At 38.8% G+C, this 14,031-nt stretch overlaps 1 protein-coding gene and 1 non-coding gene across 2 annotated transcripts; one reads left to right on the top strand and one right to left on the bottom strand.

The window, feature by feature from the left end:
- The first annotated feature begins 2,596 nt into the window (after positions 1-2,596).
- On the top strand, positions 2,597-13,562 carry LOC122429770 (placental prolactin-related protein 3-like). The gene is made up of 5 exons (XM_043450394.1): positions 2,597-2,651; positions 8,345-8,526; positions 10,689-10,796; positions 12,561-12,740; positions 13,371-13,562. The coding sequence occupies exons 1-5, from the start codon at positions 2,597-2,599 to the stop codon at positions 13,560-13,562; spliced, it is 717 nt and encodes a 238-aa protein (XP_043306329.1).
- On the bottom strand, positions 6,098-6,206 carry LOC122430257. The gene has a single exon (XR_006266329.1). It is a non-coding gene; the product is annotated as a U6 spliceosomal RNA (small nuclear RNA).
- Positions 13,563-14,031: the final 469 nt, after the last annotated feature.

Below are 14,031 nucleotides of genomic sequence, written 5' to 3'. Positions count from 1 at the left end.
TCTTTTTTAATGGCTAAATAAAATTCATAGATATATAAATAAACATCACATTGTTTTAATCTCTTCACCTTCTGAGAGATACTTAGATTGTTCCTATAATACATTGTTTCTAGGCTACTGTGATGGAGAAGGAAATGGCAACCCACTCCAGTACTCTTGCCTGGAAAATACATGGACGGAGGAGCCTGGTAGGCTGAAGTTCATGGGGTCATTAAAAGTCGGACATGACATCACTTCACTTTTCACTTTCATGCATCAGAGAAGGAAATGGCAACCCACTCTAGTGTTCTTGCCTGGAGAATCCCAGGGACTGGGGAGCTTCGTGGTCTGCCGTCTATGGGGTTGCACAGAGTCGGACACGACTGAAGCGACTTAGCAAGAGCAGCAGGCTACTGTCAATATTGATGCAGTGATTATGGGAGGACACATTTCTCTTTGAGATAATTATTTCATTTCCTTTGAATATATATTCAGAAATGAATATATATCCAGAAGTGTGAAATTTCATGAGAAACTTCCTGAAGGTATTCCATGGGAGTTGCACCAGTATACATTCCTACCAATAACCATTAAGATATCCATTTTCTACACATCCTCATCACACTTATTTCTTACATTTTGGTAAAAGCCATTTAAACAGGAGTGAGATGGTATGTGTTGTACTTTTGATTTGCACTTCCCTGACAGTGATGTTGAGCATCTTGTCATATACTTCTTGGGCATTTCGTATGTCTTATTTGGGGGGAAAATTGTCTATTCTCTAAAAAATAGCATGCATTTTGTATACTGTATTTGAATATATAAAACTCAGGTACATACCCATACACCAAAAGAAATTATAGAAATAAGAATAATTCCATTTATAACTGCATCAAAAAATTAAAATACTTAGAAATAAATTTAAGCAAGGTGTTGAAAGATCTATGTATGAAAATATTCAAGACACTCACGAAAGAAATGTTTAAAAGACACAAAAGAAAACATGTTTCATATTTATTGACTGGCACGAAAACAGACACATGGATCAACAGAGCAGAACGACAAAGCCAGAAAGAAACGCACATCCATATATTGTTGGTTAGCTTATGACAAAGGAGCGAAGAATATCCAGTGGGGAAAGGAAAAGCTTTTCAAAAATGGCACTGGGCAAACTGGATAGTGCTATGAAAAATTGAAACTGTGCCCCTGTCTTTTAGCATACACAGAAATCAACTGAAAAGGGATTAAAAAGATGATCATAAGACTTGAAGCGATTAAACTGCTAGAAGAAAACATTGAGGTAATCTTCTTGCCATCAACTTTTGCAATGAGTTTTTGGGTTTCACACTAAAAGAAAAGCAACAACTGCAGAAACAAACATGTGGGACCACAACAAACTCCAAAGATAGGAACATCAACAAAATCAAATGGCAATGTACACATTGACAGAAAATATTTCCAAACCATATATTTCATAGGGCTTAATATCCAAAAATACATGAGACATACAACTCAAGGCCAAAAACACCAAATAATCCAAATTTTTAATGGAGCATAAGAAAAGTAAGAGTTTCAATAAAGCTGAAGATTAGACTGTAGATGAGAGACACAAGGTTTTCCTGCTAGAGCAACAAAAGCCTGTGCCTTCCTGACATTACTTTCTTTATCTCCACTCACTTGTTTGACAATTATAGTTCACACTGTACTTTCTTCAGTCAATAGAAATCACCCCACAGTGAGTTATAATATGTACTAAGAACAGACTCACAGGGGAAAAAACAACAAAACAAAACTAATATTTGCATACTTACTAATGAGGCATATCAAACGGAAGGTAAATTCCAGAGTTTACCCCTCTATTGTTTTCTATATTTCAATCAAAATTGAGCCACCTAGTAAGGATATTGAGTTAAGAGACCTCACTAATTTATCGATAGGAAATCGGTTTCACATGGGAGCATTAATGGATTAAAATTTGGGGGTAATTTATTACTAGTGTTGAAACTGGAGTCCTTTTGATTCTCTACTGCATCGGGTTAATAATTTATTATAAATATTAATACCAACATAGGGACACAGAGTACTAAAGTTATAGTGAATTCAGAAAGACATAGAATATAGTAGGCAAGAAGTGAAAGTATGGGAAGTCAGCAATGGTGGTAAAGTAAAGGGCAGTATTGCCTTGAGAGGAAGGAAGGTTCTCAAGGTTTCTTGAAATACCAAGAACGAGCCAGATGTGAAGAATTAGCTTAATTTGTAAACCAGAAACTCTACCAGAAGAAATTTAAGTTCATAAAAATATTATGATTCTAAATCCCACAGTTTAGACAGAGAATAGGGTAGGGTAGGGCATATAGACATTCAAAACTCTCCATTGCTTAGTGCATCAGGCACTCAAGGACCACCCTCACTGATGTCTTTCTCTATTGCTCAACCTACAGGTACCACCATGCAGAAAGAGATAGCTCTACCCCACAGGCAGTTGAACCCTACTTTTATGGCCTCGTGGCTTTCCTTAAGAGGCATTCGATGCAGCAGATTTCCTCCATCCCATCCCATCCAGCTGACTCCCCACAGTAAACAGGAGTCCTCACCCTGGGATCATTCTGCAGTCCCCATGGCTCCAGCTCCCAGCTTCCGTGGACACCAGTGGATTTACAACCCTGTCCTAGGTATGAAAGACAGCAGCATGGCTTGTCTATGTGGTTCTCACTCCATTCAGACGGTCACAGGTTAGTTCGTTCACTCCCCAACAGCGTCAAATGACTCCCCAATTCCAGTGGACGGCCATAGAGACAAGGATCTCTTCCCTGCACTTCAGCTCCCTCAGCCCCAGGTGCAGGTTGGTCCCATGTGCTCTCCTCCTTCTTTCCCCTTCCTCCTTGTCCCTTCTTTCCTTTCTCCAACCGAGTTCTGTGTGGATCCGGATATTCCTTCTCAGTAGTCATGGAGTCCTGCCAGTATTCACCTGGTCTTCTGTGAGAACTGCTGTGTCTTTAGATGTTCTTGATGCATCGGTGGAGAGAGGTGTACCCCACTTCCAACTACCCAATCGTCATCTTGTCAACCCCCATTTGTGTATGTATTAGAAATGAGTTCCCCTTTCTATTAAGTAACATTGCCATCACCACACCTGTTTAACTTTTGCTTCTTGAGGAGAACACCGGTAAGTTCCACTCTCTTCACTTGAGTCGGTCATTCTGTCGTGTGCGACTGTTTCTGACCCCATGGACTGTGGCACACCAGGTTTCCCTGTCCATTTGAGACACCCAGAGCTTACTCAAACTCATGTCCGTTGAGTTGGTATGCCAGTCGATGATGTCCACTCTCTCAGAGATTATTTTTTTGAGATTCCTTATAATTGAGATCATATTGTGTTATTCTTTCTCTGACTTAGTTCATGTAATGTAATTCCCTCCAGCTTCTTCCATGTTGCAATAATTGGAAGGATTTCTTTCTTTCACTAATGGCTATATAATATTTACCTATATATGTCACATCACATTGTTTTAATACATTCACCTGGTGAAAGATACCTAGGTTGTTCCTATACCAAGGCTACTGTGAATAATGCTGCAATGAACATGGGGATACAGATCTCTCGAGACAATGATTTCATTTCCTTTGACTATATATCCAGAAGGGGGATAATGGATCACATAACAGGTCTCTTTTAAATTTCTTGAGGAACCTCCACTGTATTTTTCCATGGAAGTTGTACCGCTATACATGCCTAGCGACAGTGCATAAGCACTCCTTTTTCTCCACATCCTCAAGATTTGTCATTTGTTACATTTTTGGTACTAGCCATTCAAATAGGTATGAGCTGATATCTTTGTACTTTTGATCTGCATTACCTTTGATTATTAGTGATGCTGAGCATCTTGTCACATACCTCTTGACCATCTATATGTCTTATTTGTGGGGAAATGTCTATTCTTTAAAGATGTAGCATACATTAAGTTTACTATATTCCAATATACAAAACTTTGTTGTCTACCTATATATCCACAAGGAACTATCAGAAATTTGAATAAAGAAAACAAGCCCATTTCTACTGCCTCACAAAAAGAAAACACTTAGAAATAAACTTAAGCAAGGTGTTAAAAGATTTTACAGAAAACCTTTAAGACATTGATCTGGTGAAGGAATTGGCAAGTCACTCCAGTATTCTTGCCTAGAAAATCCCATGGACGGAAGAGGCTAGTGTCCATGGTCGCAAAGAGTCACAAAGATCACAAAGAGTCGGGCATGACTGCGCGATTTCCCTTCCCTAAGACACTGGTAAGAGTAATTTAAAAAGAGCTAAAGATATGTAAAATTAGGTTGTCTATTCAATGTGTTTCTTGAAGTAGGATTTGTATTACTATAAACTTCCCTCTTAGAACTGCTCTTGTTGCATAATATAGGTTTTAGATCATCATGTTTTCATTGTTCTCTGTTTCTAGGAATGTTTTGATTTCCCTTATTTCTTTGGTAATCTGTTTATTATTTAGAAATGTGCTGCTGAATCTCCTTGTGTTTTTGTTCTTTAAAGTTGTTTTTTTTCCTGTAATCTATATCTAGTCTCCTAGTGTTGTGGTCAGAGAAAATGCTTGATATAATTTCAATTTCCTTAAATTTACTGTGGTTTGATTTGCACCCAAGAAGAGGAAAATGTTTCATGTGCACTTGAGAAGAAAGTGTACTCTGCATTTGGATGGAATGTGGTGAAAATATCAATTAGGTCTGCTTGCTCTAATATTTCCTTTTAGGCTTATGTTCCTTATTAATTTTCTGTTTTATTGATCTGCCCATTGGTACAGGTGCGGTGTTAACATGCCCTACCTTTATTGTGTTATTGGCGAGGGTGGGCTGACTTGGGAGAATGGCATTGAAAGATGTATATTATCACATGTGACACAAATCGCCAGTCCAGGTTCGATGAATGATCCAGGGTGCTCGGGGCTGGTGCACTGGGATGATCCAGAAGTATGGGATGGGGAGAGAGGTGGGAAGACGTTTCAGGATCAGGAACACATGTATACCCATGGCGGATTCCTATCAATGTATGGCAAAATCAAAACAATATTGTAAAGTAATTAGCCTCCAATTAAAATTAACAAAATAAAATAAAATAGTAATACCAACATAGAAACGCATAGCACTCAAGTTACAGTAGATTGAGAAAGAGAAAACTTATGAGGCAGGAAGTGAAACAACAGAAAATTAGCAATAGTATCAAATGAAGGGGCAGTATTGAAAAGAAGCAGCAGAAAGAAAGCATAGTTCTGTAATTTTTTGGAGACACGCGAAAAAGCCAGATGGGAGCCAACCAGCTTAAGCTGTATTCTAGAAACCTCACCAGAAGGAAAATGAAGTTCGTAGAAGTATGCTGATGCTCAACGCCAAAATCAAGACAGTAAGTGAATAGGGTAAGGTATATGTAGATACTGAGAACTACTCAGATTTAGACATGGAAGTAAATACACTAATGAGCATCAGAAAAATGAAAGCTCAGAAGGGTCTAAAAAGTACATCGTAAAGAGACTTGGTAGTCTGATCAAAAGAATAAGAGAATCAAATTAAAAAACCAAAATAGAAAGACTTGTGCACATGATAGAACCAGAGAATGCTCAGGAGAGAAAGTTTCGGACCTAGTGGACCAGTGCACAGAAGCCTCCAACATCAGGAACAGAAACCCTGGGCAGGACTCATGACTGTGTGCTCTGGGAACGGCCTCAGTTTCAGAGTTTGGGCGTTATGCCGCCTAAAGGCGAACGCAGACAAGGACTATAGCTTGCTGTGACACTGAGTCACAGACAATAGTGTTTGTTAGCTTACTTTTCTCATTCAACTATAGAGTTAATGAATCACTAACCAATGATAATTGACACCATCAGCTTGCAGTCAGATCCCCTTTAGTCATAGAATGGACATCTGAACCTGTTATATGATCCCCAGTAACAGTTTTAATCATTAAATTTATTGATGTTTAATTGAAGGTTAATTGCTTTACAATACTATACTGCTTTCGGCCAAACATCAGCATGAATCAAACATAGTTTTACCTATGTCCCATCGCTCTTGAACCTCCTTCCCACCTTCCTTCCCATCGCACCCCTTGAAGCTGTTAGAGAAAAATATGGAAGGCTTGACAAATTTGTGTGTCATCCTTGGGCAGGGGCCATGCTAATATTCTCAGTATTATTCCAATTTTTTAACATATGTGCTACCAAAGCAAACACATAAATAACACTTTAACAGAAAAAAAAATCATATAGTTAGTCATCTATCAACAAATGATCAATTACATTAGGAATTAGGGTATTCTGTTATATTTACTGCCACTTATAAAATTGAACTGTATGAGGTCCAAAGTTCCATGTAGGAATTAAGCATATATTTCTTCATAACATATGTATACATGCACAGAATATATACACACAAATACGTCTATGTTATACAAGCTATTATTCTCCTTGCCTGTCACAATAAGCTCTTTAGTTGATGAGGGAGATAGTCCCAAATTTCTCCAACTTATATGTCTTCTTTTTGAGAACCACTTTGATTTTCATCACCTAATTTTAAATAACCATTTTATTCTTAGATACCATGCCCCTTTAAAGTAACTAAGAACAGAGAAAACCTAGTAAATGCTGATATCTTATCCTTCATTAAATTACCACTCTTCTGGTAAACTGGAAAAATTATTATGTTCAGATCTCATTGCTGCTTAGTCACTTCAGTTGTGTCCGACTCTGTGCGACCCCATCCCTGAGATTCTCCAGGCACGAACACTGGAGTGGGTTGCCATTTCCTTCAGATCTCATTAGGAGGATAAAATTCCTGTTTTATCAGTTCTCCTTCAGCTCTCATTAGGAGGATAAAATTCCTGTTTTATCAGTTCTCTTGTCAAAACTCAATTCTTGCTAACTTCAGTCTTAAATTCTGCTTACTTACAAAGGATGGACAGGAAAAAAAAATATTAAAATCACACTTGCAAGAATCTATAATTTTATGCTTCCATTGGCTAAAAGTAGGGCCAGGAATAATTTCTGAAATATTGCAATACATCATGGAAGCCTGAAGGTCTAGTTCTCCTATCAAAGAGGAGATGTTTGGAGATGGTTCAAAACCTAAGCCCCATGGGTTGTCAGGATGTGCTCCCAACCAGACAGATGAATTTTCTCGTTAAAACGTCAAAGCCAAGAAAGGCAGACCTTGTTCGCAGAGCCAGTGACGGGGTCCTGGGTGCTGACCAGGTAATATTCTTGGATTACCATCTGGAGATTTACCTGCCATTGTCTCAAAGAAACAAATGCAATGAGAAGATTAAAGATGCATAAAGGTAGAAGAGCTGTCAAGGTGCCTAGAATCAAGGATAGCCAGGAAAACCACACCCCATACTGATAATTGTCAGACTTTAACGGTGAGTGTTTTATAGACAGAGCAGAACAAGTGGATAAAACCAGTGTTCTAGGGTCACACCTGCTTTGCAGTCAAAGACAAAATATTTTTCGCTTTAGGCAGAATCATCACAGCTCCTGATATGGTCCTGGTTACACACACACAGACCGAGAGCCCACAGGCATGTGCGATGTGACATTAGGAAGTGACCAGATGACTGTATTGGTGCCCAGTCACCTCCATCTGCTAATAACGGGACCAGGGAAAATTATTTGCCCTCTCCAAGTCATTGCATCTTCATTAACATAACTTGATGATCATAGTGAAGATGAAGGCTATCTCACCAGGTTACTGTGAAACACAAATTTTAAGATGTTTTAGAGCTTTTGGGAAAGTATCAAAGACATGCATGGGGTTCCGAAGCTGAGTTAGCAGATCCAAGGTACAGTACCTTTTTCTCTTAGTATTCTCTCTGTACTCAATAGTAGCGATCAGTCAGTCATGTGTTTACTCTTACCCCAGCGTGATGGTAAACCACACAGATCAACTGTACACTTCTTGTCATTTCAGTGTCTAAAATTCAAGCACTAGTCAGTGTAGAGTGAAAAAATTACAAACTCCTAGATGGCCTCGCTGCTCAGAGTTGCAGAGTCCCAACATTACTGTTTTAAAAGAATGGCCTACACACTCTGGCTCAGAATTAAGTTCCAAATGTTTGCGGAGCACAGAAGTACTTCAGGGAGCAATACACAAATGTAGGGAGTAACCTACTTCTCCAACTATCTATCTGTGCAAATATCATCATCCATCTAAATTCACACAGAAGGCGCTCCTTCTTCCCCAGCCCAGCACTACAGCTCCAATTCCTGCTCAGAGCAACAGGGAAAGAAAAGGCTTCCCTCCACAGGATGGATTTGATAACCTCAGGTGGCTAGATCTAGCCATCTCAGAATGGCTCATGTTTTTATTTTAGCAGGGTCTTGCCTGCTCCTGCTGCTGGTCATGTCAAATCTGCTCCTGTGCCAAGGCAATGTATGCCCATCCTGCGGTCCTGATGTGTTTGGCGTCCCCCTGAAGTTCCTTAGAAAAACGTTTAGCCGTACCTCCAGGCTGTCCCACGACATGCTTAACCTTTCCACAATAATGTTCAATGAGTTTGTAAGTACTGTGGTGGTGGTGGTTCAGTTGCTAAGTCGTGTCCGACTCTTGCGACCCCATGGACTGTAGCCCGCCAGGCTCCCAGAAGGGACCTTCGTGTAAGTGACTGGGCCATACCATCCTTTAAACAAGAGAGCTGCACCAGCCAAAGTTCAAATAACACACTCTCTAGGTTAAAGATGCTGACAGCTCATAAGATGTAGAAATCGAAGAAAGGACCATGTTGTGAAATCTGAAAGATTCCTAAGAAGTGCAATAACTTTTTCAATTTCCTTTCATTCATTTTTTTTCTTTAAATTTCAAAAATAAATGATTTTGTATTTGTCAGCTAGGAATGCCATAAAAGAATACAATAGACTCAGTGGAATAAACATGAGAAATTTATTTCATCCCAGTTCTGGGAGCTAGAAGTCCTAGATCAGGGCATCAGAAGGTGAGGCTCTGCTGAGAACTCTTTCTTCCCAGGATGGCTTCTCCTTGCGTCCTCACACAGGGTGGGGAGTGGGGTAGACAGACAGAGGAAAGGACACGCAGACACAGAGACAGAAGAGAAAATTCTCTGGTGTTTTGCTTCATGGAGACACTAAACCTATTGGATGAGTGTTGCACCCTAAGAGCTCATTTAACCTTAAAGGGCTTTGCTGGTGGCTCAGGTGGTAAAAAGACATGGGTTCTATCCCTGGCTCTGTAAGATTCCCTGGAGAAGGGAACAGCAAGCCACTCCAGTATTCTTGCCTGAGAAATCCCATGGACAGAGGAGTCTGGTGGGCTATAGACCATGGCGTGACAAAGAGTCGGAACCCTTTTCAAAACACAGTACTTTAGCAGTTTGGGCTCTAAGACATGAATTTGAAGAACACACATTCAGTCCATAATACTACCTGACATAAAGTAGTTTTAGATGGGACTGGGGAAAAGGAGCATGTTGACTTTCTGGTCCTTTAGTGTCTCTCTGGGTTTTCTTCTCCAGGCTCAGAATAAATAGCCAATAAGTGAGAACTGCTCTGCAGTGAACTGGGTGGTTGGAAGATGTTAAACAAAGCTGAATCCCAGTCACAAAAACGAATACTGGTAGTTTTTTTAATGCTACATATTATTGTTTTAAGATTTGCAGTGAATAGGTTTCGAGCTACAATAGAAGGGGAGTTTACAATTGGAAACAATTATTCTCTTTCTGATGAAGGTATTTGAAAGTTGTATGTTAATTCTTTTAGGTCAATTAAGGAGCACACAGTAGAGCAGACAGCTAATAAAAGGCGATGCTAAAGGTTTCTATTAAATTCATTTAGTTCTTTTTAAACAATAGTTTTGGTTTTATCCTCCATTTTTGACTATCCATTCTTTTCCAACTCTTCCTAGTAATCTTTTTAAATGTTCATAACTTCCGCTAAATATTAGTTTTTCTCTATCAATATGCTAGCTAGATTTCTCTACTCTTATTATTTTCAGTCCATTGCTTAGTATTTCCTATATCTTTATGCTATATTTTTCTGATGTACAACTTTGTCACCATAAACAGCATTGTATTCTGCACCTGGGATGAACACTAAGCTTTTTGGTGAGCGGGTTCAGAGATAAGTCAGAGTCATTACTGTATTACTCCTTATAAGGGAATATATTGGCTCCTACCCACTGTAAACTTGAGATTAAATATAGGTGCATGCATGCATTCTAAGTCACATCTGAGAGTTGGACGCAACCCTACTGACTGTAGCCCAACAGGCTCCTCTGTCCATTGGATTTGCCAGGTGAGAGTCCAGGAGTGTGGTGCTGTACCCTCTTGCAAGGGATGCTCCTCACCTAGGAATCCAACCTGAGTATTCTTATATCTCCTGCATTGGCAGGAATGTTCTTTACCACTACTGTCACCTGCGAAGCACCAAGTATTGGTACAAAAGTACTACATTTGGTTCAATTACTAAAAAATTTTTTAAAAAAGATAGTGATCAAATACAGAAGGGAAAAGTTTGGACTTAGAAAAGTTAGATGTAAAATCATTTTCATAGAGACAATATATAGAAAACGTAGGAAAAGAATGACTTTCAAATTTTTTGATGCCCCCCGTTAAAAAATTACACAAATAAGAAGCATGTTAATGTTCTGGTAATGGGTTCATCTACTGAATGCCCAACAACCCTAACTAACTGCCTGATCACTTTCAGGATGAAAAGTATTCCCAGAGTAAACCTGAGTATATCAATGCCACCAATGACTGCCACACCAATCCCCTCCATGCTCCTGAAGAAAGAGAAAAAGCCCAACAGATGAACGTGAGTCTTTCACCTGGGTTTTTCACCAGATCAAGTGAGACAGTGTGTAGCTTAACAGGCTTCAGATTATTAGAGGTAATGGAAAGTGTACATGCAGAAAATGGTGGAGGAATTGTAAGCAGTTGAAGAGGCATTATATTATGCAGTTGATGAAACATGAGCAAAATCAAAGGATGACTAAAGAGCTGTAGTAGCAAAACAAACAACAAATTTACAAATTGTCCATGTAGACATGTTTAGTTCAAGCAATGCATTAGACACAGGATTACAGCTGTTATTCTGTACAAAAACAAGAAATGAATGGGAACTTCCAGGTTTAAAATATAAGATTGCAAGATTCATGAATGTGTAAGAAACACACTCCAGGTTTGAGTACTCCCTGTTACTAGTGACTTGTACGTGGGAGTCCTATACTGCACCCCCAAGCCAGTGCAACTGCCTTTCAATGCTCTCCTGATTCTGCTTCTACTTCTCTGACACCTCCTTCATTCGTCATTCTCAATGACTCCTCTGTCACCTTTTTTTTTTTTTTTAGTTTGTAAGTTTCCCCCACAATGGCCTATATAACATTGCTTTGCTTCTCATGGCCACAACAATTGGCTCTGTTCTGAGGACAACACAGTTTATATATCAAGCCTCAATCATTTATGGCAGCTCCAAAATTTCACCGTTATAATCTCTCCTTTCTGATTTCCTGCATTGTCCTTCATCCTAACATTATTTAAAATATTTTGACATGCATCCCGCCTTAAAATTCTATCTTTTCTCTCTACAACTTTCTTAATGATATCAGCATTCTTTTCCTCTGTTAAGCTCATTAATAATGAGGATGATCAAGTAAAGGAAAAGGTCAAAGAGCAGGAGGAGGAGGGATTTTTCAATAAGCTTGAATTTAAAGTTCATTGAGAGTTACTACATGGCCATATATTTTACTAAGCACTTTATGTGCATTACTATATTTAATCCTACTCAGTTCTCTGTTCTTTTCCACTAAAACAGTTCATGGTTGTAAACAAATCAAGCATGTTAACTAGAGATCTTCAGCCCCCAGGATTTTCATGCTGAATTCTAATACTAGTAGTGAACCTGGGGGGAAAACCCTCCATTTTGAATCCCACTGATGCTGTTACTAAAGACAACGCTGTGCCATTTTCTGCCTGGACACGTGTCAGCAAGACAGACTCTTCAGATACCAGCATGGGGGCTGGTGTTGGGATCAACTTAGGAAAGAAAGCCTGTTTAGGAATGTCATGTCTTCTTCATTGTCTGTTTGTTGTAATATCATAAAACAAATTACCAATAGAAAATCAATATGAATGACTCATCTGATTCATTAATATGAAAGAATCACTGAGTGACAATGATGTGGGCACAGGTAGAATGCCTCTTTCCTGGGTCAGGTACTGCAGGCATATACTGACTTGTCATAAAACACTTAGATTTCTCTCACACAAATATAAATCATCAAAGAAGTCACTGAGTGGTTGGTAGAATTTCAGAGGAAAAAGAAAATTCATGTTATAAGTTAGAACTCATCCGAAGAATTAATTCCTAAAATAACCCAGATTTTTAATAATTCAGTGAAGTGTGAACTAAGAGCTTACCTTTTATAATTTTGCAACTTTTACTACCTTCAAAAATCTGTGCATACACATAGGAATAACCAAACGTCTTTTCGGTCATCTGCTCTGAGCAAAGATCACATGTTACCCAAACCACTGAATTATGATTATTTTTATGTGACTGTTTCTTATGTTTGCTTAGAATGAAGACCTTACTAAGTGGATACTCATGTTACAATACCTCTGGATTGCTCCTTTGTTTGATCTAGCCTATGAGCTGCAGATTGAGGAAGACCTCACAGATACTATCATATCAAGTGCCTTAGAGAATACTAAAAAATCATACCAACTTCAAGCAATCTTAGAGAGGCGATTCAGACAGGTGAGCATCCTGCAGAGGGCTTTCTTGCTTTGTTCATGAATGAAAGAGTTGACCTCTGTAATGCATAAGGAGTTTTGAAATATTTCATTTTGTAAGAAAAAGATTCATGAACTCTATATGCTAGACTGCTACTACATAAAGCAGGAGCCTAGTCATTCATAGTGATAGATTCTATTGTAAAGGATTCAGAATTTCACTGCAATTATTGACATGTGCAGCCTTTCCTGTATTGCACACGATTCCACCAAAAGCTTGCCTCTTCCTGGGCACAGATGGTTGAAATATTTTCAAGAGTAAGAGAACTAGAGAACAGAATTTCCAAGCTCAGCATTTTCCTCAAAGTATCCCAGGACATCTGCTCTTGAAGTTCCACTTGTCTTCTTTCTCTGTTCTCCTCAAATCAAAGGATGAGAGTGGGAAGGAAGAAAAGAGAAAGTTAAAACTAAACTTGAGTTATGTTTCTACTTTTTAGATTCCTAATAGTTTTCTCATAGGCTGGCTCCAAAATGCATATCTAGAGAGTTTTATATTCGTATGTGTTCCCCAAATCTTAATTTGAGAATTACAAGGGACAAAGATAAGGAAATTCTAATAAAACGCGTAAGAAATCATTATCTTTTGGGTATTCAGATGATTCTTCCAATCTGGCGGAACTTTTCTGCGGATCGCATGTACTGGTCAGGATACCAATCCCTGTTGTCCAGCGATGAAGATGTACGTCATTCTACACTTTATAACCTGTTCATATGCCGGAGAAGGGATTCACGTAAGGTTGACATGTACAGCAAGATCCTGGCGTGCCGAATCAGCGACGAGTGCTAAATCACATTCATCCCATCCAGCTCTGAGATGGTCCTAATGATCTATACCTTAGCAAGCTTCTTTGAAATTTACAGCTTTTTCATGCATGCTCTGTGAAATGGGTCTCCTCTTAGGAAAATAAACATATTCTCTGTAGAGATGTCAAAATCTAAGAGGGTAGTTTGTTAAAGTTTCTATTTTCATTTAATCAAAAATCTAAAGAAAATCCACCCGTACATTTTAGAGAATGAAGCTCCTTTTAAAATTAGTCACAAATAGCAGAAGCTGGCATTACAAAGACCATTAAGAGATAACGTAAGAATCACAGAAAATTATTCTGGGTCAAGTTATTATTATCAAAGTATTAGACAATTGTTCATGGTTCTGGTCATGCTACCAAGAAGACTGAATCCTCAGGATTCTTTATGAAAGCCAGCCACAAACGGTCAGCCCACTGTCACAGTGTTACACCAGACAGGATCACTGCTTC

The sequence above is a fragment of the Cervus canadensis genome, chromosome 28 (assembly GCF_019320065.1).
Source record: "Cervus canadensis isolate Bull #8, Minnesota chromosome 28, ASM1932006v1, whole genome shotgun sequence".
NCBI lineage: Eukaryota > Metazoa > Chordata > Mammalia > Artiodactyla > Cervidae > Cervus > Cervus canadensis.
This window is presented reverse-complemented; position numbering and strand designations above follow the sequence as displayed.

What these genes read in the sequence shown, in the direction of transcription:
- LOC122429770 (XM_043450394.1), top strand. Translation starts at nt 2,597, where the DNA reads ATGGCTCCAGCTCCCAGCTTCCGTGGACACCAGTGGATTTACAACCCT. An exon ending in CAATAATGTTCAATGAGTTT is followed by an intron (nt 8,527 to 10,688) that starts GTAAGTACTGTG and finishes GATCACTTTCAG; the next exon opens with GATGAAAAGTATTCCCAGAG. An exon ending in TAGAGAGGCGATTCAGACAG is followed by an intron (nt 12,741 to 13,370) that starts GTGAGCATCCTG and finishes TTGGGTATTCAG; the next exon opens with ATGATTCTTCCAATCTGGCG.